Source organism: Monodelphis domestica, chromosome 5, assembly GCF_027887165.1.
Source record: "Monodelphis domestica isolate mMonDom1 chromosome 5, mMonDom1.pri, whole genome shotgun sequence".
NCBI classification, from domain to species: domain Eukaryota; kingdom Metazoa; phylum Chordata; class Mammalia; order Didelphimorphia; family Didelphidae; genus Monodelphis; species Monodelphis domestica.
The window spans coordinates 101,473,250-101,497,491 of record NC_077231.1 but is presented as its reverse complement, the minus strand read 5'-3'; the positions used below and the strand labels follow the sequence as shown (position 1 = coordinate 101,497,491).

Genomic DNA, 24,242 nt, shown 5'->3' with positions numbered 1-24,242 from the left:
CATTTTAGGAAACAGGCTTCCCAGGGGAGATCGAGAGCCTCCGGAGAAGGGAGTCCTGCCTTGGGTGCTAGGGGTAGGTGAGCAGGGCCTAGCCAGGCCAGCAAGCTAGATAAAAAGGTAGCAGCATTTATAAGGAAATGGGAACGAGGGCTAGTAAATGGAGCATCCTTGGGTTCCTGGAAGTGCCGTCTAGAGCCAAGTGGGTTTGGGTTTGCTCTGTCTCCCCTTTGGACCTTGGGATTTAGAGCTGAAAAGGAGCCTCCTTCCAGTGAGGGCGATGGAAACCAAGAGAGGAGTGGTGACTGGCCCAAGGTCACCCAGGCAGGAAGCCCTTGGGGTGGCAGCTGGCCCCAGAGTGGAGCTGAAGGGCTCCTGGGGGCAGAGGGAGAAGGTACTCCCAGAAGGCCAGCTCAGATGGTGGCAGTTGTCCAGAAAGGCAGTTGGGAAAGTGATGGGCGGGGAGGCTCTCCCAGCCTGAGAATGGAGCCAAGGGAACCCCCCAGATGGCCTTTGGGTCTCCCTCTCTGCCACAAGCCCACCCCCACCCCTCCGGCAATGGCAGCCCAGAAGGGAAGCCCAAAGATGATAGGAGACTGCAGTTTTCTGAGCCCGCCCAGAAGGGCTCAATAATTCAAGGAGAAGGTCACATGAGCCCCCTTCACTGTCCCCAGCTTCCTTCACCCCCCTGGCGTCTGGTTACAGCCCCAGATCAGGTTCTGACATCCCAACTGGTAAATAATTAACCTTCCTTTGGTCCCGCATCCCCACCCCAGCGGCAGCCCTTTGGAGGGCTCAGGGCTAGTGAGGACGCTGCTGGGCCCGAGGTCCCTCAGTGGCTGGTGTTGGACCTCTCGGGAGAGGCATCAGGCACCCACCTTCCCTGCTCTTCTTCCTTCCTGGGGGTCTTGCCCTTCCACTTCATGGCCCTTGAGATGGAGCAGTTCTATCGATCTACGATGGCCATCTACAAGGTGAGCAGAGTCAGCTCAGGTCCCCCTGAGCCCAGGAGGCAGATGGCCAGCAGGCTGGTCCAGGCCAGGCCCAGGGAGGGCGCTGGAGCCCACATCGTGGCCATCGGCACCTCTCATTGAGAGTTTGGGCCATGCCAGAGCCCCTCTCTGGGGAATGCCAATGCTGGCAGGCCAAGGGCAAGCTCCGGCTGTGGGCAAGGTAGGGCCAGCAGAGTGCGAGGGTTGGGCTGGACCTGGGAGAGGAGAGATCTGGGGGTGGGTTGAGGGCATCAGGAAGGGCCATCAGGAAAGACCCAAGGCAGCCCCTTAGAACTCCCCAATCCAGGAGCCAGAGAAGGCCAGAGAGGCCCGAACAGGAGTCTCCCAGCCAACGTCCCGAGAGAGGGGGGAGCTCAGGTCACTGCTCTCTGGGGCCGCTGCCCTTCCTTCCTTGTGGCTAGTCCCAGGCTGCAATTTTCCCCCATGCTCTGGGGCCAAACAGAGCAAAGCTCATCTCTCACCCAGTAACCTGCTTCCAAAACTGGGCAAGAGATCTTTCCCCACATGTTCTTGGTCCCTTTCTCATGTTCTCTCACCCTGAGGTCTCTGGACCTGACCCTGCTGGATGGCCTCTGGGGGTGGACTTATCCACATCTAGAATATGACAAGGTGGGGCAGTATTGCTGTATGGGACCCCCTGGCCTGGGAGGTGGAGGAGGTCACCTGAGCCCATTCCAGCTGTCCTCCGGTACATCCTCGAGCCCGGGGAGTATCAGCTTTGTCTTTGTCCCTCGAGCCCAGCATGCTGCATAATATAGAGTGATTCCTTACTAAAAGCCCATTGATGGTGTCCCCATCCCAGATAGTGAGACCTCCTCCACCAGGACTCTTCCAGACAAGGTCTTCAGGGGGCTCCTGCCAGGCTATCAGGCTGACCAGTGTCAGGTCATCTAATCCCTGGGAGCCTCAGTTACTCATCAGTAAAATGGGGCTAATGGATAACCCCAGCCTCACATGGCTACTGGGGTGGGGGTGGGGGGAGACGGACATCCCAAGCATGGGACTTTCTCTCATGGAAAGTGCCGTTCCTTCTCCACCCTGGGGGGGGGGGGTGGTGGTCCCAGTCATTTGGGCCCTTGTTGGGAGAGGAGAAGGGCCACTTCCTTAGGTGGTAGGGATCCTGAGAAAGGCTCGAATCCTGAGCAGCCTCACACAGCCTCCTGGCCAGGTGGAGCATGGTGTCCTATTGCCCCACAGAGCTGTACTTACCAGAGGTCTGGAAGGTCCCAGGTTCGGATGTTCAGCCATGGTGGGACTCCTGGAGGGGAGGTTTCTAAGGGAAGACCACCTATTCTGCTCTCAGCTGATGGGGGGAGGGCAGAGAGAAAGACAGAGACAGACAGAAAGACAGACACAGAGACAGAGACAGAAAGAGACAGGGAGATACAGAAAGACAGACAGAGATAAAAAGACAGAGACAGAGGGACAGAGAGAGTGAGAGGGAGGGAGGGAGAGGCATGATGCCATGTTGCCCCAAAAGACAGAACTAAGATCATGGGGCAGGGAGAAGGGGAAGCAGGTTTTAGGGAAAACTTGCTAATTAGATCCTTCCAAAGGAGAACAGATTGCCTAATAAGGTAATGAGCTCCCTGTCAGAGGGACTATCCAATCGAAAAATGGGCTGCTTGCCATGAGGGGATGCAAGCAGGAGATGGGAGCTTGGGCTTGGTGACCTCCTGGGTCTCTGAGGTCCCCACCCCAGATTTTATGATCCTGTGGAACTAGGGGAGTCAGGAATCCCCAGGCAAGCAGTGTTACCCTGGAGCCTGGAGGGGTCACAGTGGTTCCAGTCACTGGGGAGAGGGAGGGAAGGAGGGAGGGAGGACCCACATTTCCCCACCAGTTACTCCTATTAACTCGTGTGACCCTTTTCCTAATTCTTCTGCCACCTGGGCTCTGGCCTGTGACCCCAGAGCATCATGGAACAGTTTAACCCCGCCCTGGAAAATCTAGTCTACCTGGGGAACAACTACCTTCGTGCCTTCCACGGTAAGTGTGAATGCTCACAGCTTTTCCTGAACCCCGTCCCCCCCCCCCCATCCTGATGTAGCGGAGGGTGCAAGAGCAGACTCGGGATCTCCCCTCTGATGCCCCTGGCGGCGTGACCTTGGGCCAGTTCTCGCCTCGGTGGCCTAGTGTGAAATGGAGACGATGCTAATAACACGTTAGTTCCTCTCCAGACTGTTGTGAGAACGTGAAGCGCTATGGTGGCTGCGGCTGTGGGTTTTATTGTTATTTAGACCCTCGCTGCCTCTTACACTGGCACAGGGAAGTGACTGGCCCAGCTTAGAAGTAGATTCCTTTTTAATGACTTATTTTCCCTTTATGTGTCCTTGTGCTTCGTAGCAAAATAAGTTACTGTTGCCAAATGCTTTGAGATTAAAGTTTAAGAGACACAAATGACTGTGTCCCAGCATGTCATTTTTAAAAAGAACCCGGACTTTCTGTCTTAGAATTGATACAAAGTATTGGCTCCAAGGCAGGAGAGTGGTCAGGGCTGGGCAGTGGGGGTCAAGTGACTTGTCCAGGGTCACCCAGCTGGGAAGTGTCTGAGGCCAGATTGGAACCCAGGACCTCCCGTCTCTAGGCCTGGCTCTCCATCCACTCATTATTATTATTATTGTTAAATTGTCCACACGATTCCCCACCACATACACACGCGTGGGGAAGCGGGGAGGAAAAGAGGGCTGCGGAGGGGGTCTGGGCATGGACCTCCCTGATTCCTAGGGAGGAGGGGGAGTCCGAGGGCCGGGCCGGCTTGCAGACCGAGCCGGACGGTCCTCTCCCTCCTGGGGCAGCGCTGTCGGAAGCGGCCGAAGTCTACTTCAACGCCATCCAGAAGATTGGGGAGCAGGCCCTGCAGAGCTCCACCTCGCAGATACTGGGTAGGCCCCCTCCCCCTCCGCTGGCCCCTCTCCCCCATCCCAGGCCTGCTGGGATATTCTGTCTGGGGCTCCCTGGCCCCCGCAGCCTTACTAAGCGCTTTTACAAGCACTCGCCTGCTTCAGTCCCTCAGTAGCCCCAACGAACTATAAAAGGATCACCATTCCCATTTCACAGAGGACAAAACTGAGGCTCAGTGAGGGGAATTGGAGGCAGGATTGGAACCCAGATCCCCATTAAGGCCAAGGCCATGTGCTGAGACATCCTTGGCTGGCTTAGAGACCGTGGGCAGAGGGGGTCTCAAGTCCTGGCTCTGAGTGCTAAGTGGGGTCAGGTCTTCCCCCGGTGGGGCCTGGGATCCCTCGCTGGCCTTGAAGGACTCTTCCCCTTTGAGAGCTGCCCCGCTCCCATTGCTCCTGGCCTAACGACGGGCTGGTCACGGCTCCGTTGGCGGCCTCGGTCTCTAAGGAGGAAGGCAGTGCTCCGCCGGGGATGCTTTGCCAGAGCTGGTGTCAGCGGCTGCTGCTGGGACGGGGCGGAGCCGGGGCTCCCAGGACTGGCCGCCAGCGGCCTTCCCTCGCCCTGGCTCCGCCCTGGCTCCAGGCCTGCGCTCTGGACTTTGGCCTTGTGTTGGGGTGGGGCTGACTATTTCCTCCCATCTCCAAGGCGAGATCCTCGTGCAGATGTCAGACACCCAGCGGCACCTGAACTCGGACCTGGAACTTGTGGTGAGTGAAAGTGGCTTGTCCAAAATGGCCCTAGAAAGGCATCTGGGGCCGCCGCCTCCGATGGCCTCCGTCCTGTGGCTAAAAGAGAGCGGAGGTCCTCGTTAAGAAGGGCCATAGCAGCCAAGAGGGAGGCTGGCAAGGAGGGAAGAGAGTGAAAATGTGGGCAGATCCGGCCGCTGCCCGCCAATGCCCACCCGCTCTCTGTCCATGGACCTCTGGGACCCTCTCTCCTGGGATCCTGAGGTTCTAGGACTGGCCGCTCTCAAGCACCCTGACGTCCAGCCTGCTTCTGACATCTACCACCTGTAGGGCTTGGGCCAGATAACTGCTGCCTCAGTTTCCTCATCTGTAAACCGTAGGGATTGGGTCGGACGGCCTCTGAGGAGCCTCCCAGCTATGGCTTGAATCCTGGCTCCCTTTACCCTCCTGAGGCCCCACAAAGAGCCTGCAGTCCTTTCTGCCACAACCCCAGAGGGCGAGCAAGTCCCTCGGCAGCCTCTACTTCCAAGCGGTCCCTACGGGGCCCCGAACCGTGCTAGGCAGCTTTCAAATGCCTTCCGAATTCTCACACCGGACCTCCCTCCTCTGAGCTCCCATTAACTTCACATAAAAACAACCACGACAGAGGTTCGTATGGTTCTTCCATGTACTAAATGCTCTACAAACACGACCTGGGAGGGAGGTTCTATCATCCCCATTTTACAGTTCAGGAAACTGAGGTAGTGTCTTTCTTGGGATCGCAGAGCTAGTCCATGTCTGAGGCTGGATTTGAACTGGCGTCTTCCCTGGATTCTAGGTCCAGTATTTTATTTATTGTGCCACCCAGTGGTCAAGACTCAAGCCTGGGATGGATGGAGACTTGTAATGGCGCTCCAGAGGCCCCCTTCACCCAAGGCTTTCCCTTTTCTTTGATCTTCTCTGACTTCTCCAGCCTCTCCTCTTGCCAGAGGTGCGAGGGGGCCATCCCTTCTGGATCTTCTTACTGCCAACGACCTCTGGTGCCATGTCCTCAAGTCCCTCAGAGAGAGGTCAGGGCTTCTGTTCCCTTCAGAAGGACGTTCCAAACGAACCCTTGGCAGCTTGGTAGAGTGCCTAGAGGGCCGGCCTAGATTCAAGTCTTGCCTCCTTGGGCGCATGCCATCGATGTGAGGCTAGAGGGGCCCCTTTGCCAGGGATGCCCCTTGGCAGCTCCCCAAGACTGTAGCAGTGGACGAGCTGTGACTTTGCACCAGTCAAGGGAGTTTTTACACGAGGCATTCTCTGCATCGGTGAAAACCAGAAATCTAGACCCAAAAAACTTCTAGGCGAAAATCAATCCACCAACAGAACCTTGAACTGCTGGTGAAAGAGGCAGAGAACCTTAGCCACTCTGGCCAGAGCAAATGGCACAGCCTTCCTAGGCTAACCGTATCCCTGCCTCATTTACCTCTACCATTCGTCTCTCCATGAATGGATGGCCGCCATCTTGTTTTAAGAACTAACTCACTGAGATTCTTTTTTTTTTAAACCCTTCCCATCCATCTTAGAATTAATACTGTGTATTGATTCCAGAAGAGGGTAAGGGCTGGGCAATGGGGTGAAGTGACTTGCCCAGGGTCACTTAGTTAGGAAGTGTCTGAGGTCACATTTGAACCCACGACCTCCCATCTCTAGACCTGGCGTTCCATCCCCTGAACCACCCATCGGCCCCCTCACTGATAGTCTTATGGCTGCATCAGCCACTCCACTATCAGGCTCCTCTTGCCTGACAGTCTCCCCACAACTTCCCAAGGCAGCTCTTCCAGCTAAAATGGCCCAAGCACAAGGCAGCAGTGGGATGGCCGAACAGGGAGTTCCATATTGGATCTGGAGTCAGAAGCCCAGTGCTAGCTTCCCCTGGGTTCCCAAACCCAACTTCATTCACATCTACATGCAGACGGTAATTCTAGGGGCTTCGTAGCCCGAAACTCACTCAAAAATCTATTTAATGTCTGGCTGCTTTAGAAGCTGGATGTGCCTAGGATGAGGGAGGCTCCCGTCTCCTCCTTGGCCCCATTTTTAAGGACATGGCCAAGCTAGAGAGTGCCCAGGGGAGTTTGCAAAGCAGAGTGGAGGGCCTTGAAGGCCACATCGGAGAAGATTGGTCCAAGAAGAGTGAATGTTTACATGGTGGTCTAATATTTCCCAGGCATTTTCCACACATTGTCTCCTGCGATCCCCACAGAAACATGCCCATTTTATGGATGAGTCTCCAAGGGCTGTCTCAGAGAGGTTTGCCACGTGGCCCAGGTAGTGGGATCCAAGCTTTGGTGCCTTCTAGCTCCAAGGTCAATGCTCTTTCCATTATACTGAGTTACCTGAAACGTGTCCGTCTACCCTAAGACCTCAAGATTGTTCCAGGGAAGACAGAATTCAAATTCAGCCTCAGGCATTTATTAGTGGTGAGAGCTCGGGCTAGTCATTTGCCCTCTGGCTGCCTCAGTTTGGAGAGCATCCAGGATCACTGTGAGAATCAGCTGAGATAATATTTGTAAAGCACTTCCTGTACATTTTTGTTATTGTTCAAGCATTTTTCAGTCATATCCAACCCTTTGTGACCCCATTTGGGTTTTCTTGGCCAAGATCCTGGAGTGCTTTGCCATTTCCTTCTCCAGCTCATTTGACAAATGATGAAACTGAGGCAAGTAGGGTTAAGTGACTTGCCCAGGGTCCTATAGCTAGTAAGTGTCTGAGGTCAGATTTCAAGTCAGAAAGATGAGTCTTTCTGATTTCAGGCTGGGTGCTCTATCCACTGTGCCATCCATCTGCATAGTGTATATAGTAAAACACTCTATAAATATTAACAATTATTATTATCATCTGTAAAATGGGGATAACAGCACCACCCTCTTGGTTTGTCAGGAGAATCCTTTAAAAGAATCTGTGTAAGGGGGCAGCTGGGTGGCTCAGTGGATGATGGGAACTCCTGGGTTCAAATCTGGCCTCAGACACTTCCTAGCTGTGTGACCCTGGGCAAGTCACTTAACCCCCATTGCCTGGCCCTGACTGCTCTTCTGGTTCTAAGAATGAAGGTGAGGGTGTATTAAAGAAAGGAAGGAAGAAGGAAAGAAGAGAGAGAGAGAGAGAGAGAGAGAGAGAGAGAGAGAGAGAGAGAGAGAGAGAGAGAGAGAGAGAGAGAGAGAGAAAGGAAGGAAGGAAGGAAGGAAGGAAGGAAGGAAGGAAGGAAGGAAGGAAGGAAGGAAGGAAGGAAGGAAGGAAGGAAGGAAGGAAGGAAGGAAGGAAGGAAGGAAAGAAGGATCTGTGTAAATCCTGGTTGAAGGAATTGGGGGTTTCCTCAGGAGCTCATCACAGATCAAAAGGGCTCTTGGGCCACTGAAAAAGAATTCCCACACTGGGGAGAAGTTGTAGCAGAGGCCTCTCATACAGCCTGCTGGTACCCTGGTCTAGGGATGGGGCCAGGCCAGAGGCCAGAGGGATGCTCCCCTGATGGGAAGTGAGGCATGGAGCCACTGAGGAGGAGAACAAGCGGTCTTTGTGAGCTCGGCAGGAAAGTTCTTCCCTCTGCCCCAGGGTTAAGGGCCTGGTCCTTAGGGATAAGCTGTGTGATTGGTTGGATGCCTGTGTCCTAGCAGGGCTTATGCCCTGGGCCCAAAGGAGGCCATTCCAAGAAGGTGCTGGCAAAATCAGAGGCTCCCAGGTGCCTTTGGGCTTGTGAATGATGGTGATCCCTTTGGTGATGAACTAATCTGGGATCTGAGCAGGAAGTAGGATCCCAGAATGCCAGAGCTAGAAGCAACCTCAGCACTGATCTAGCCCAGCCCTTGGACCGGTATTGACCCTGTCATTTACCTACCCAGTGCCTTCAGTACCTTAATACAGACAAGGCTTTGATTCCATCCATTTGGAATTATGCCTACAGAGTAAAGTCCTAAGAAGCCATTAAAGGATGCAAGGGCATAGCTGCCCAGCCTCTGCTTGTAGACCTCCAAGGACGGGGAGCTCATTATGACTCAAGCAGCTCCCTCCACTGCTGGACAGTCCTAATTGTTAGGAATTCTGGGCATTTTAGCACTGAAAAAAGGGAGAATGAGAGGCAGTGTTGCCTAATGGTTAAAGGACTGGGCAGTGCTAAAATGCCTAGAGTTCTTCAGTATAGTTTCTTTTCTTTTTTTTTAAATCCTTATTTTCCATTTTAGAATTAATACCGTATATTGGTTCCAAGGCAGAAGAACAGTAAGGGTTCAGTGAAGGGGGTTAAGTGACTTGTCCAGGGTCGCACAGCTAGTAAGTGTCTGAAGCCAGATTTGTTTGGCATAATTTTTCTTGTAGATTTTCCCATAGTTCTGACTCCTATGGGCCCTTTTATTGACTTCTCTTTCACCTGAATCCTCCCTTGCAAGAAGTACCATGGGGACTCTAGCCATTCCCTGACTTAAAATACATGGCCAAGTGTACCTATCCAGTGCCTTCATCAAACTTTGAGACAAACAAGGCTTTGGTTCCTTTTTGGAATTGTGCCTATGGAGTAAAGTCCTAAGAAACCATGAAAGGATCCAAGGACCTAGCCAGCTTTATGGCTCTTGTGCTAACAGTTAGGGCTAGGACTTGGGGGATGGTTACTTCCTCCTTTAGTTCCGAGTTTCTTCACCTGCAAAATGATGGGTTTGTGAATTTATCTTTGAAATCCCTCTGACTTTGAATGTTCTTTTGTTCTAACATTCCCTGTTCTAAGGTTCTTCTCAGCTTTGACATTCTCTGTCCAGCTTGGACATTCCATGATCTTAGGGCCTTCCCAGTCCCAACATTCCCTGTTCTAAGACTCTTCCCAACTCCTGCCTTCCCTGTTCTAAGCTCCCTCCCAACTCTGACATCTCCCTCACACACCCCAAACTTGATCTCTCTGGGTCTAAGATGTGAATCTCTCCAGAAAGGGCCCTTGCACTAAGCTGTTCTGAGGGCACCCTCAGGTAAATCCAGGTGCACGAGGAGAAGAAATGACATCCATTGGCCTTTTCCGTCCAGGTGCAGACTTTCCATGGAGACCTCCTACAGCACATGGAGAAGAACACCAAGTTGGACATGCAGTTTATCAAAGTGAGCTCGGCCTCAGCTCCTCTCTGGGCAGTGCAGGGTGGGCAGCCCCTCATGTTCAGCTTCCCCTCTAGCCCATGCACTCTGCAGGTTTCTCTAGCCCTAATAGTCTTCCCATTTTGCTTCCTCTTCTAGGGAAAAAGAGAGAGATTCCTTAGTGAACTCTTCCCCCCCCCCCCAAGTTCCCCAAAAGGATGGAAACAAACTGAGCTCTGTCCTCTTTGCAGTGGCCTGGCCCTAGGATTGGAGAGAAATCATAATTAGGAAGGCAGCATGTCGTAATGAAAAGAACCCTGGACCATGGAGCTAGGTTCAGATTCTGATTCTGACACAAACTAACTATGTGGCTTTGGAGAAGTCCCTTTACTTCCCTAAGCCTCAGTTTTCCTATTTGTTAAATAGGAGTAAACATGTTTGGAGGACCCAGCTATCAGGGTTGTTGCAATAGCCAAACAAGATGCTGTTTACAGTATCTTTTGTAAACCTTCCAGTTGGAGTGTTTACTTCCTTTACTGTTCACAAACCTCTTTCCCACATTATCCTTTGGGTCTCCATTTCCTCATCTGTAAAATGAGGCAGTTGGACTAGAAGATATCTAAGGTTCCCCTCCAGCTCTAAATCACTGACTTTGTGATAATCACAACCATCCTAGAAGGAAGACAAGGCAAGGCAAGGCAGCCTCTTCTTATTTGAGAGATGAGTTTCAGGAGGACCAGAAAGAGGAAATCACTTACCAAAGATCATTCAGTTCTTTCCCCTGGTGAAGTCAGGACTTGAATCCAGATCTTCTGACTTCTGGTCTGGAGCATCTCATTGCTATAGGAGTCCTTCCTTCCTTCTCCCACCATCTCAAACTCTCTAGGACAGCCGCCAACACTACGAGATAGAGTATCGACATCGTGCTGCCAATCTAGAAAAATGTATGTCGGAGCTATGGCGGATGGAGAGGAAGAGGGACAAGAACACCCGGGAGATGAAGGTGAGTGGGCAGGCAGAGGGGAAAGACTCACTCTGGAGGCCGGTTTAACATGTCTGAAGTCAGTCACACTATAGCTCTCCTCTCCATATTTTAATCTGCCAGAGAGAGCTGTGGGGGGCAGGAACTGGACCTGGCTTCAAGAAGACCTAAGTTCAAATTCTGCCTCAAACATTTACTAGCTAATGACCCCAGGAAAGGTCCTTAAACTCTCTGATCTTCCATTTCATCTCTGTAAAATGAAGAGGTTCAGATTTGATGGCCTCTTGAGCTCCTTTCTGCCTCCAAATCTTTGGTCCTTCCCAGGGGACCAGGTCCTACTTCCCATCCCTTTTGTGTGTCTCTATGAAAAGTTCATCCATGAAAATCCAAAAATCATGGGCTCTAGAAGCAGAAGGGTCCTTAGAGGGAGGCAGATTTTTAGTGAGAGCCTTCTATGTGCTGGGCTCTACTTCTGGCAGCTGCCTGGGGAAAGGGTTTGAGAGGATGGTCCCGGGGGCTCACCGTCTACCTGGGGAGCTATCAGAAAAATCCTCCTTATAAACAGACCTGTCAGGGAAGGCTTCATGGAGGAGATGGGACTTCCTAGTAATAGGAATTATTACATAATAATCCCTAGCCTGATAATCATTTCATAATTTTAGAATTGAAATGAGTATAATATTGTGGTTTGCAAAACCCTTTCTGTATGTTATCTCCTTTGGTGATCACAGCAATTCTGGGACCTAGGTCCTATTATTGTCCCCATTTTACAGATAAGGAAATGGAGGCTGACTTGGTCAGGGTCCCTCAGCTAATAAATAGGACTTGAATTCAGGAGTCCTCCCAGTAGAAATGCAGAAGAGAAACATATGACTTCTCACTTGTTTATATGGATACAAGATTTGGGGTTTTAGTTTTAAAAGTTTTCTCCATAGCAAAAATAAATAATATGGAAATAGGTTTGGAGTGATAATACATGCATAACCCAGTGGAATTGCTTGTCAGTTCTGAGAGTGGGGAGGGAAGAGGGGAGGAAGAGAACATGGAACCATGGAAAAAATACTTAAAAATCAATACATTTACAAAATAAAAATAAAAAGAGTCCTCCTGGGAAAATATAGAATACAATATAGAATATGATGAATATAATATATAAAAAATAAAGGAAGTCTTTCCTTTCTTGGGGCTTTCGGGAGCTGAGTTTTCCCCTGTGATGGAAGTGTTAGTGGGAGAATTAAAATGATGGGTCAAATGAAATACCAAGGGAGTGGGAGAGAGATCTCAAACTTAGGACAGAAGCACCAAATGGTAGGGCTGACCAGTCTGGACAGATAAAGCATTTGTTAAGGACTAAGGAACTCTGCTAAGTTCTGGAGGGACCATGGCAAGCAAGGCCTCCCTTGCCTTGTGGGGCTTACATGGGCAAAGGGGGTATCTCGGATGGGGTTGAGTGTAAGCTCACTGTGAGGGAGCTCGTTGGTGTTAAATGCAATCGGTGGGTGGCAAGAGCAAAGGAAATTATATTCCTGTGTCCCATCTTGGGCGCCATGTTTTGGGAGGGGCTCAGATACAGGGGAGGATGTCCCAAGCAAGGTGCTCAGGCCGGAGGCAGACCTTGAGATCACACCATGGGGAAGATCTGAGAAAGCCTGGAAAAGAGAAACCCCTGGCAGGTGGGGGGACAGGACAGTCATCCTCATGGACGTGGAGGGCTATCTTGCCAAAGAGGGGTTGGGTTTGTTGTGGTTGGCCCCATCAGACAGAATGGGAGGAAGGGGTGGAAATGTCACTGAGACAAAGGCAAGAAACCCTTCCTAATCATTCAAGAGGTCTCAGAGAGGGGGCAGCTGGGTTGCTCAGTGGATGGAGAACCAGGCCTAGAGATGAGAGGTCCTGGGTTCAAATATGACCCCAGACCCTTCCTAGCTGTGTGACTCTGGGCAAGTCACTTCACCCCCATTGCCTAGCGCTTAGCACTCTTCTGCCTTGGAACCAACACACAGTATTGATTCCAAGACGGAAGGTGAGGGTTTAAAAAAAAAGATAGAGAGGGATTGGCCACTGGCCTCTATCTCACAGGTGGGTAGTTGTTTGCCTGTTGGGTCTCCCCTTAGATTTCAGGGTCCCTGAGGGCAGGAGCTGTTTTTCCTTTCTTGGTATCCCCAGGCCAGAGTATAATAAGTGCTTAATAAATAAGTGCTCCCGTTTGTAGAGTAGTGAGTTCCCTGTCCATCTCTAGAGACCTTCTGGGACCCTGATTGTACGAGAGGAGCTTCTGGGATTCTGGGATGCCTCTCATCTTCTGTCCCTCTCTAGGAGAGTGTGAACAGGCTGCATGCCCAGATGCAGGCCTTCGTCTCTGAGAGCCAGAGAGCCGCCGAGCTGGAGGAGAAGAGGCGTTATCGGTTCCTGGCCGAAAAGCACCTGCTGTTCTCCAACACCTTCCTGCAGTTCTTTGGCCGGGTGAGCGAGGGTCTGGGCTGGGGAGGTGGGTTTGGGAGGGTCTCACCTTCTCCAAGCTTAGCTCCCGAAGTCCTCAGAACAGACATTTGGGGGCCTCAGAGATGCCCAGTCTCTACTCCACTTTACAGATGAGGAAACTGAGGCCCGGCTAGCTTTATGTTATTCCCCCTCATTAGGAGATGCTCTTTTTGAGGGCCGGCACTGCTGGGCCCCTAGTAGTACATGATGCCCGGATCAGAGCAGTCAAGGGATTTCTCTGTGGTCACAGAGCCACCTTCCATAATAAGAGCCGGCGTTTCTCGACGTCCACACCAAGGTCTGCAAAGTACTTTGTCAGGTGGGAGCCTTGCCACGACCCAATGAGGCTAGCGTGACCGTTATCCCCATTTTGTTGTTGTTCCGTTGTTTTCAGGCATGTCTGACTCTTCCTGACGCCATTAGGGTTTTCTTGGCAAAGGTTTCCTCCTCCAGCTCATTGGACAGATGAGGAAACTGAGGCAAGCGGGGTGACGAGACTCACCCAGGGTCACACAGCTGGGAAGTGTCTGAGGCCAGATTTGAACTTTCCATTGAACTACCCAGCTGCCCTCCAAAGCTGTTTTGGATGGAAACAAAAGAGTAATAGCTGGTCAAACTGGAAGAGACCCCTTCAAGGGTTGAAGTGACACACATCCACACGTCTATATATTTCATTCATATGCATATATGAAGCACGTTTATATGAAGGCACAATAGATGTGTGTGAGCACATATACACACGTATGTTCTACTTGTACATGTGTGCCACGTGTAGTATTCGTCAGTATCCATAACCTGTGCATCCCGTGTATGTCCTTTATAGACACGGGCATCAACGAATAGACAAGGCCTTTCCTGGGGAGGGGCCGCTAGATCTGTTTTCCCCATGTCTGAACTGAGGCATCGCCGTAGAACCCAGATGGAGGCCAGGGCATGACCTGAAGGCACTGGAGTCTACAGAACGAAGGCCATCGGCTGTGCTCACTTTTATTTCAAGCAACAGGAAAAGGGCAGGTTTCCTGTGGAGGTCATTCAGTGAGTGCATTGGCTCCCAGGCGGAGGGGTCTTCAGAGGCTTCTCTTCTGTTTCTGCCTTTTACCTATGAGGAAACTGAGGCCCGCCGAGAGGAGCTACTTGCTGAAGTCACTCTGGTAATAAGAGGCAGAGCTTAGATTAGAACTCACATCTTGGGGCTCTCAATTCAGTGGTCTATGATTGACCGGCTAGGAAATGCCAGAGCCAGCACTTGAACCCTCTTTTCATCCTTTCCTTCCTCAGATATAGATACCTGCATATCTGTTTATCTATTGATCCATCTGTCTATCCATCCCTGTATTCATCCACCCACCCACCCACCCATCTATCTTTCAATCTCTTCCCATCTATCTGTCCATCCATCCATCCGTCATCTATCTATCCATCTGCCTAGCTCTTCACCCGTACATCCATCCATCCGTCTATATCATCTATCTATTCATGCTTTTACCCATCCAGCCATCCGCCTTTCTATTGGTCTTTCTGCCTGTTCATGTAGCCATGCATCTGTCTATAGAGCCGTGTGTCTGTTCGTGTCTACCCTCCTCGACTGGGCCTTGGGGCTCGCGGGGGTCACATAGGCTCGGGATCAGACGGCCTGTGAGCTTCCTTCCTTCTCCGGTGTGAAGGGAGCCGTCACGTTCCCCACCCCGGCTTCGAGCTTCCTCCATCGCTTTCCACGTCTTCCTCGCCATTGTGGCTGCCGCTTCTGGCCAAGCCCAGCCTCGAGCCAGGCTGCCAGGGGTGCCCTTCTCCGTCTGCCCGACGAGCTAGCGGTTTAGGAGGCCCAACGGGCATCTCTTCGATGAGGACCAGCGTGTGTGTCCACCGACGGATGAATGCTGAGGCCCGGCCACGGCAGCTCACGAGGCCCGTAGAAGAGCTGGAACCTCTGGCAGTGGAGGCACTGCCTGCACCCAAAATGTAAAGGGGAAAAAGCCCATTTTGATAGCTCAGGCGAGGAGTAATGAAGGCCTGAGGGAGGACGGCGAACGCCTAAGTGCAGAGAGGTGCAGAGACGGAACTGGCGGAACTGGCGAGAGCTGGCCGTGTGGGGCGAGGGAGCGGGACGAGTCAAGCATCCTCCTCGCCTCTGAGCCTGGCTGTCTGGAAGGAAGAATGACGGCGGCCTTCCCGAAGTGGGGAGGGAGGAAGAGAGGAGAGAGGAACGGAATCTGCTGCAGGCACGTCAGGCTGGAAAGGCCTCTGGGACACCCAGACTGATGGTCCTTGGGACGAGCACTCAGGAAAGCAATGGAGGCCGGAGACGCAAGCGTGGGAGTCATTCTTATAGGCATTCACCAACGCCTTCGCCCTAGTGCAGCTGTCGCTGCCTCTGCCTGGATTATTACAGTGGCCTCCTAAGGCAGCATTCCCATCGGCCCTCTGGGTTATTGACCAGCTTAATTACATGATGAGCTAAAAAAAGGATGCTTCTTATTTCTACCTTACAATATTATTATTTTTTAAATTCTCATCTTCCAACTTAGAATCAATACCGAGTGTAGCTTCCAAAGGCAGAAGAGCAGTAAGGGTTGGGCAATGGGGATTAAGTGACTTGACCAGGGTCACACAACTAGGAAGTGTCTGAGGTCAGGTTTGAACCCAGGCCCTTCTGTCTCCAGGCCTGACTCTAGTCACTGAGCCACCCAGCCACTGCTTTCACGGTTACTTTTAATTTATTTATGGCTTAGCACATGGTCTATTTTTGTAAAGGCAATCAGTCTATCAGGGAGGTTAAGTACCTACTGTGTGCTAAGCACTGGGGGCATGATGAGAAAATGAAACAGCAGGAGCCCACACTCTAATGGGGGACACTATCTCTAAGACCAATACAAAGAAGATCAAAGTCACTTTGGAGGGAGAACCATGAGGTTGGGCAGAGGACAGCAGGAACATCCAAATGGAGGAAGGTGACACTTGGCTTGAGTCTTGAAATAAACCAGGGATTCTGAGACATGGCAAGTCCCCTAGGGATGGCAGACAGTGACAGGGTAGGGACAGTCATAGAAGCCAAGGGAGAAGGGCATATCCAGAGGAGATCTTAGAACAGAGAATTCAGAGCTGGAAGACAGTTTAGACTATGCCATGTTAGAGCTAGAAGAGAGCTTAGAACATGGGATATGAGGGGTGGCAGGGAGCTTAGAACCAGGAATATCAGAGCTGGAAGAAAGTTAGAATATGCCATGTTAGAGCTAGAAGAAAGCTTAGAACATAGGATATGAGGGGCGGAAGGGAGCTTAGAACCAGGAATATCAGAGCTGGAAGAAAGTTAGAATATGCCATGTTAGAGCTAGAAGAAAGCTTAGAACATAGGATATGAGGGGCGGAAGGGAGCTTAGAACCAGGAATATCAGAGCTGGAAGAAAGTTAGAATATGCCATGTTAGAGCTAGAAGAAAGCTTAGAACATAGGATATGAGGGGCGGAAGGGAGCTTAGAACCAGGAATATCAGAGCTGGAAGAAAGTTTAGACTATGCCATGTTAGAGCTAGAAGAGAGCTTAGAACATGAGATATGAGGGGTGGCAGGGAGCTTAGAACCAGGAATATCAGAGCTGGAAGAAAGTTAGACTATGCCATGTTAGAGCTAGAAGAGAGCTTAGGACATAGGATATGAGGGGCGGAAGGGAGCTTAGAACCAGGAATATCAGAGCTGGAAGAAAGAATATGCCATGTTAGAGCTAGAAGAGAGCTTAGGACATGGGATATGAGGGGTGGAAGGGAGCTTAGAACCAGGAATATCAGAGCTGGAAGAAAGAATATGCCATGTTAGAGCTAGAAGAGAGCTTAGAACATAGGATATGAGGGGTGGAAGGGAGCTTAGAACCAGGAATATCAGAGCTGGAAGAAAGAATATGCCATGTTAGAGCTAGAAGAGAGCTTAGAACATAGGATATGAGGGGCGGAAGGGAGCTTAGAACCAGGAATATCAGAGCTGGAAGAAAGAATATGCCATGTTAGAGCTAGAAGAGAGCTTAGAACATAGGATATGAGGGGTGGAAGGGAGCTTAGAACCAGGAATATCAGAGCTGGAAGAAAGAATATGCCATGTTAGAGCTAGAAGAGAGCTTAGAACATGAGATATGAGAGGTGGCAAGGAGCTTAGAACTAAGAATATCAGAGCTGGAAGAAAGAATATGCCATGTTAGAGCTAGAAGAGAGCTTAGGACATAGGATATGAGGGGCGGAAGGGAGCTTAGAACCAGGAATATCAGAGCTGGAAGAAAGTTAGACTATGCCATGTTAGAGCTAGAAGAGAGCTTAGAACATGGGATATGAGGGGTGGCAGGGAGCTTAGAACCAGGAATATCAGAGCTGGAAGAAAGAATATGCCATGTTAGAGCTAGAAGAGAGCTTAGGACATGGGATATGAGGGGTGGCAGGGAGCTTAGAACCAGGAATATCAGAGCTAGAAGAATGTTAGAACATGCCATGTTAGAGCTAGAAGAGAGCTTAGGACATGGGATATGAGGGGTGGAAGGGAGCTTAGAACAGGGGATATCAGAGCTGGAAGAATGTTAGAATATGCCATGTTAGAGCTAGAAGAGAGCTTAGGACATGGGATATGAGGGGTGGAAGGGAGCTTAGAACAGGGGATATCAGAGGTGAGACGGTACTTAAAACAGGGATGGTCAGAACTGGGGGAGAAGCTTAGAAATCATCTAATCCTACACCTTTTACTAATGAGCAAACTGAGGCTCAGAGAGGGTTCATGATTTATCCAAGGGCACTCCATGAGGACCAAACTGAGCCAACATCTGAACCCTTCCCTTCTCCTCTCCTAGGCCCGGGGCCTCCTCCAGAACCGAGTACTCTTGTGGAAGGAACAATCTGAAGCCAGTCGAAATCCATCTCGTGCCCACTCCCCAGGCTTGCTGGGCTCTAGTCTTGGGTCTTCCTACCCTTCAGGCCGCCTGACCCCTACCCGCCTGGAGATGGTGAGCCCCTGGGAGCTAAGGGCGCCACCTTTCTCACCCCCCCTCTACCCACCCCCTGTCATAACCCCCTCTCCCTGGGACCTGAGGCCCCCAACCTGGACTATACTCCCCCCTAGAACCTCAAGCTTCCGAGACACCCTGTCCTCCCCCTACCTCCCCCCTGGGGTCTCCCCCCCTCCTCCTCTGTGGCTTGGGAGGAGGTTACTGAATCCCTATGGGGAGCCCTGGGATTGGGGGTGGGGGGCAGAATAGAGTGGGGGGCAGCCCTGCTTCTCCCCTCCCCTCCCCACCCTCCCCTGCCCATCTCCCCTCGCAGCCCCAGAGGTCTCTGGGAGACTTCAGCTCCCCCCGGAGCCGGCATAACTCCGGCTCCTACGGCCAGGAGCCCAGTGAGGGGAGACCCTTGTCCCAGCTGGAGTCGGATCGTATGTCCCTGCCCCGGATGCCATCTTCCAGTAAGTCACAGGACAGATCCCTCCCCACTGGGAATGGTCCTTGCTCACCCCTGTCCACACAACCTCCCTCTTCAACGCAGACTTACAGGGAGCCCTGTCTCTGCCCCAAAGAAGAACAGTATTTTCTCTCCAGGAGAAGTACCCCCACCCCAAGATGCCCCAGGAATATCCATTAGAATTGGCAAAGACCCTAGAATATGGAATGCCAGACCCGGGGAGGAGGGCTTAGAACAAAGGATATCAGGGCTGGGAGAGATATAGAGCAGGGAATGTCAGAGCTGGGGGGGCTTAGAGCAGGGAATGTCAGAGCTGGGGGGGCTTAGAGCAGGGAATGTCAGAGCTGGGGGGGCTTAGAGCAGGGAATGTCAGAGCTGGGGGGGCTTAGAGCAGGGAATGTCAGAGCTGGGGGGGCTTAGAGCAGGGAATGTCAGAGCTGGGAGGGGGCTTAGAGCAGGGAATGTCAGAGCTGGGGGGGCTTAGAGCAGGGAATGTCAGAGCTGGGAGGGGGCTTAGAGCAGGGAATGTCAGAGCTGGGAGGGGGCTTAGAACAGGGAATGTCAGAGCTGGGAGGGGGCTTAGAACAGTGAATGTCAGAGCTGGGAGGGGCCTTAGAACAGGGAATGTCAGGGCTGGGAGGGGGCTTAGAACAGAGGATGTCAGGGCTGGGAGAGATATAGAGCAGGGAATGTCAGAGCTGGGAGGGAGCTTAGAACAGGGAATGTCAGGGCTGGGAGGGGGCTTAGAACAGGGAATGTCAGAGCTGGGAGGGGCCTTAGAACAGGGAATGTCAGAGCTGGGAGGGAGCTTAGAACAGGGAATGTCAGAGCTGGGAGGGGCCTTAGAACAGGGAATGTCAGAGCTGGGAGGGGGCTTAGAACAGGGAATGTCAGGGCTGGGAGAGATATAGAGCAGGGAATGTCAGAGCTGGGAGGGGCCTTAGAACAGGGAATGTCAGAGCTGGGAGGGGCCTTAGAACAGGGAATGTCAGAGCTGGGAGGGAGCTCAGAACAGGGAATGTCAGGGCTGGGAGGGGGCTTAGAACAGGGAATGTCAGAGCTGGGAGGGGCCTTAGAACAGGGAATGTCAGAGCTGGGAGGGAGCTTAGAACAGGGAATGTCAGAGCTGGGAGGGGCCTTAGAACAGGGAATGTCAGAGCTGGGAGGGAACTCAGAACAGGGAATGTCAGAGCTGGGAAGGAGCTTAGAACAGGGAATGTCAGAGCTGGGAGGGGGCTTAGAACAGGGTTAGAACAGAGAATGTCTGAGTTAAGAGGATTATATAGCTAGAGGAGAGCTTGGAGCTCAGGAAATCAGTTCTAGGAGGGGACTGAGATCATAAATCAACCCCTCTTCCTTCGTCCCCCTTCCCCAGGTTAAGAGCCAGATCCCCTCCCTCTCCTGGCCTCCTAGCACCCCGGGACTCCGCAGCACCCTCTCCCCAGCATCCATCCTGCCCGTGTTAGGGCCGGGGCTGCCGGCCTCCTCAGTGGGGCCACATCTGGGCATTGTCACCATCCACTGAAGGCAGAGCTGGCACCAGCGGGATCTCGGTGACCTTTGTGCGAGCCCAGTCCTGGTGCCCAGACTGACCCCTGTCTCCCTGGACAGCCTCCCTGTACCCCAGCAGCGCCCAGCGGTCCCGTTCTAACTCATTTGGGGAGCGGCAAGGCGGCAGCAGGGTCCCCCAACGAGCTCGGGCACTGGTATCCCATTCGGATAGCGCCAACCATACTCTGCTGCCCTTCTCCGCTGGCGACGTCATCCTGGTGCTGGTGCCTGAAGCCCAGAATGGCTGGCTGTATGGCAAGCTGGAGGGGTCGTCCGCGTGAGTGGGGATGGTTGCCCGGGGTCTTGGGCAGAGGTGGGCAGGAGTCACTGGGCCCAGGATCCTGGGGTCGGCAGGAGGCTTGGAGGCCACCCAGCCCAGCTCCTTCCTTTTTTTTAACCCTCACCTTCTGTCTTGGAATCAACACTAAGTACTGGTTCCAGGGCAGAAGAGTGGTCAGGGCTAGGCCAGGGGGGTCAAGTGACGTGCCCAGGGTCACCCATCTGGGACGTGTCTGAGGCCAGATTGGAACCCAGGACCTCCCAGCTCTAGGCCTGGCTCTCCATCCACTGAGCTACCCAGCTGCCCCCGGCGCCTTCATTTTTACAGAGAGGGAAACAGAGGCCCCCCAGGGGACTCACCCAATCTAGATTCCAGATCCGGATCAGCCCTTCAATGCAATGTGACCTCTACAAACCACTTTTTCTCTTTGGGCCTCAATTTCCCCATCTGTAAGATAGTTGGACTGACTTGCTTTGAAGGTCCTTGAAGGCCCCCATGGCCTGGGACCTCTAGCAGAGAGGCACTCCGGGGCCTCCTGGGGCATCTTTCCATTCTGATGGCCCTGCCCTGCCTAGAGAGGACTCCAGGGGCAGGGAGGGAGGGCCGGGCTCTGGGCCCCTTGGCTCACGGCCCTCCCTCCCTGCCTGCCTCCCCCCCCAGGAGCGGCTGGTTCCCTGAGGCCTATGTGAAGCCCTTGGAAGATCTGCCCGTGAATGAGCTGCCCTCCAGGTAAAGCAGCCCGGGGAGCTCCAGGGAGGGGAGAGCGGCCCCAGCCCTTTCAGCTCCTGAGGAAGCTGCTCGCCTTGCCACCTTAGAATCAGTCCTGGGCATCAGTTCCAAGGCAGAAGGGCAGCCAGGGCTGGGCATGGGGTTTTAGGTGACTTGTCCAGGGTCACCCAGCTAAGAAAGGTCTGAGGCTAGATTGGAACCCAGGACCTCCCATTTCCAGCCTGGCTCTCTATTCACCGAGCCACCCAGCGGCCCTCTCTTCTTGCATTTTAATGAACTCCCGGCTCCCCAAGTCAATGCCTCTAGCCCTCTGCCTCGGCACGTCTCCTCTGGTGGGCTCTTGTGGGGTGCTGGGGCCGGTGGGAGGCAGGGCTAAGCTCTGGTCGTTCTCTCTGCTCAGAACCTACCCGCTTCGGGGCACTCACAGCCTGGACAACCTCCTGGACCGCCCCGTGAACTCCTTAGCCTCCTCCGAGTACTGGGACAGCCGGCCCCACGTGCCCACCAGGACGACCAGCAGGGCGCCCAGCCGAGCCCCCACCCCGCCCCCGCTGCCCCCGGACAGCAGCCGCCGAAGCAGCATGGGCAGCATGGGGGTAGCCAGTGACGCCAAGGTGAGCTCCCCCAGGGCAGACCCGGCTCACGAGGCTGGGCGTCCCTGCTCTCTTATCAAAGGTCACTGTGCTCAGAAGGAGAGTTCTAGTGTCCTCCCACCCCGACATCTAAGGTCCAAGCATTATAGGTTTTAGGGCTGGAAGGGACCTCAGAGGCTGCTCTGTCCGACCCCTTCATTTTACAGACAGGGAAACTGAGGCTCAGAGAGGGAACCTGACCCAAAAGGATAGGAGGGGGATCCGGGTTCTTTGATTCTAGAGCAGTGCTCGTTTCCTGGACCATACTGTCACCCTGACCCAGCCCTGACATTCCCTGTTCTGAGCCCCCTCCCAGCCCTGACATTCCCTGTTCTAAGCTTCCTCCCAACTCTGACATTCCCTGTTCTAAGCTCCCTCCCAGCCCTGACATTCCCTGTTCTGAGCCCCCTCCCAGCCCTGACATTCCCTGTTCTAAGCTTCCTCCCAACTCTGACATTCCCTGTTCTAAGCTCCCTCCCAGCCCTGACATTCCCTGTTCTGAGCCCCCTCCCAGCCCTGACATTCCCTGTTCTAAGCTTCCTCCCAACTCTGACATTCCCTGTTCTAAGCTCCCTCCCAGCCCTGACATTCCCTGTTCTGAGCCCCCTCCCAGCCCTGACATTCCCTGTTCTAAGCCCCCTCCCAACTCTGACATTCCCTGTTCTAAGCTCCCTCCCAGCCCTGACATTCCCTGTTCTAAGCCCCCCCAGCTCTGACATTCCCTGTTCTGAGCCCCCTCCCAGCTCTGACATTCCCTGTTCTGAGCCCCCTCCCAGCCCTGACATTCCCTGTTCTGAGCCCCCCCCCCCAGCTCTGACATTCCCTGTTCTGAGCCCCCCCCCAAGCCCTGACGTTCCCTGTGTAAGCCCCCTCCCAGCTTTGCAGTCCTTGAAGTGTGACTCGTGGCTGGGACACTTCTCTGCAGTCACTCCAGGCTCAGTTCCCTCACCTGTTAGCTCATGGAGGCCTATAGGATGAGGGGCGTTTTAATGCCCCCAAGCTAGAACCCGTCAGTCCTTTTTCCTTGTCCCCTCTGCCTGTGATGAGTCCCTCCGGATGTGCCAGCGGGCCCCTTCCCCGTCCCCCGGCCCTCCCTGACTCTGTGCTCAAGGCTCAGGGCCTCTCTCTGGAGGGGGAGGAATGGGTGTTTGCCGGTGAAATGGAAGCGGGGACAGAAGATGGACACGGGTCCCTGGGTGACCCTGGCCCAGTCACTTAAGCTCTCCTTGCCTCGGGGTCCTCCCTCCCAGAGGCATTGTGAGCTCTGAGGAGCCAGGCACGAGGGGAGGGGCTGCTCCCCAGCCCGCCTCCACCACCCTCTCTTGTGCCCCTTGGCAGAAGCTGCTGGCCTGGGAGCAGAACCCCCCGGAGCTCTTCCCCCGGTGAGTGGGCAGTGCGGATCCCTGGGGAGGGGTACCGGTGCCCTTGCCCGGCCCGCGGGGAGCCCCTTCTGGAGCGCAGGGTGGGAGCGTGCTCTGCGGGGCCTGGGCCTGCTCGCGCTCGCTCGCCCCTTGGGGACCGCCGGGCGGCCGCTGACCCCGGGCTCTTCCTCCTCTCCCCTCAGAGGCACCAACCCCTTTGCCACGGTGAAACTTCGCCCCACGGTCACCAACGACCGCTCGGCCCCCCTCATCCGCTGAGGACGCCCTGTCTGGGGAGCCTCCCCCAACGTCCAGGCTCGGCCTGGCCCGGCCCGGCCCAGCGTGCGCCCCTCATGGGCACCGGACACAAGGCCGAAGGGACGTTGGTTCTAGGACGGGAGCCGCCTGCCCTCTCTCCGGGCCCAGCCGGGGCGGACGTTCCGGAGCCAGGGGGGCTCTGCGCTCCCAGAATGAGGGGGGACCCGGGGCCAGAGGGCAGACTCCCGGGCCCAGGCCCCCTCCTACCCCCTGTGGAGTGGAGGGTGGAAGCGGCTGCAAATAAACGGGATGGATCAGACCGAGGAGCGGCACAGCTGCAGAGCGTTTGTTGGGAGCGGCCCGATGCGCACCGGCTGGAAGGGGCGGCTGCTGCTGGCCGGGGGGAGTCGCCCCATCTCCTGCCCTCTCTCCCGTGCCTGGCTGCCCCGGGCCCCCCAGGAGAGCCCAAGACAGGGCCCGTTTGTTCTGGCTGCCCCCACGGGCCTCTGGGACGCGGGGATTAGCCTCTCCTCGGAACCAGCCTGGGCCAGGCTCTGGCCTCCTGGGCCCCACACCAGGAATGTGGGCCCAGGCCAAAGGCGCTAAGGCGCTTAGGGGATTGGGGGCGCCGGGAGCCGTGGAGATGGAGGCGGGAGGGCCTGGGTTCTGATCTGCCCCAGACACGTCCCAGCCGGGGGAGCCTGGGCCAGTCCCTTCACCCCCGTGGCCTGCCCAGAGCGCCCTTCCGCCGAGGGAGGAAGCGGAGACCCCCCCCTCCATTCCCCAGCCTCTCTTAGTGAAGCCCAAGGTTGGAATGGCGCTGCATGGCGCAGGCAGGGCGCCAAGAAGACCCAAGTTCAAATGTGGCTGCAGACG

General features: G+C 54.0%; 1 protein-coding gene across 2 annotated transcripts; it reads left to right on the top strand.

Annotated features, from left to right (window-relative positions):
* The first annotated feature begins 542 nt into the window (after positions 1 to 542).
* Positions 543 to 23,690, top strand: BAIAP2L2 (BAR/IMD domain containing adaptor protein 2 like 2). 2 transcript variants are annotated; one of them, XM_056798928.1, is made up of 14 exons: positions 543 to 971; positions 2,924 to 2,999; positions 3,809 to 3,895; positions 4,560 to 4,621; positions 9,623 to 9,694; positions 10,554 to 10,670; positions 12,966 to 13,112; positions 17,952 to 18,104; positions 18,487 to 18,559; positions 20,167 to 20,383; positions 21,047 to 21,115; positions 21,516 to 21,729; positions 23,086 to 23,129; positions 23,312 to 23,690. In XM_056798928.1, exons 1-14 carry the CDS (start codon positions 921 to 923, stop codon positions 23,385 to 23,387), a joined length of 1,458 nt encoding a protein of 485 aa, XP_056654906.1. In that variant the 5' UTR covers positions 543 to 920; the 3' UTR covers positions 23,388 to 23,690. The 2 variants fall into 2 exon arrangements, with proteins under 2 accessions (XP_056654906.1, XP_056654905.1); XM_056798927.1 differs by having other exon boundaries at positions 18,421 to 18,559.
* Positions 23,691 to 24,242: the final 552 nt, after the last annotated feature.

Coding starts and splice junctions, on each gene's coding strand:
- BAIAP2L2 (XM_056798927.1), top strand. CDS start 921: ATGGCCCTTGAGATGGAGCAGTTCTATCGATCTACGATGGCCATCTAC. Junction 972..2,923: donor CTACGATGGCCATCTACAAG/GTGAGCAGAGTC, acceptor CTGTGACCCCAG/AGCATCATGGAACAGTTTAA. Junction 4,622..9,622: donor ACTCGGACCTGGAACTTGTG/GTGAGTGAAAGT, acceptor TTTTCCGTCCAG/GTGCAGACTTTCCATGGAGA.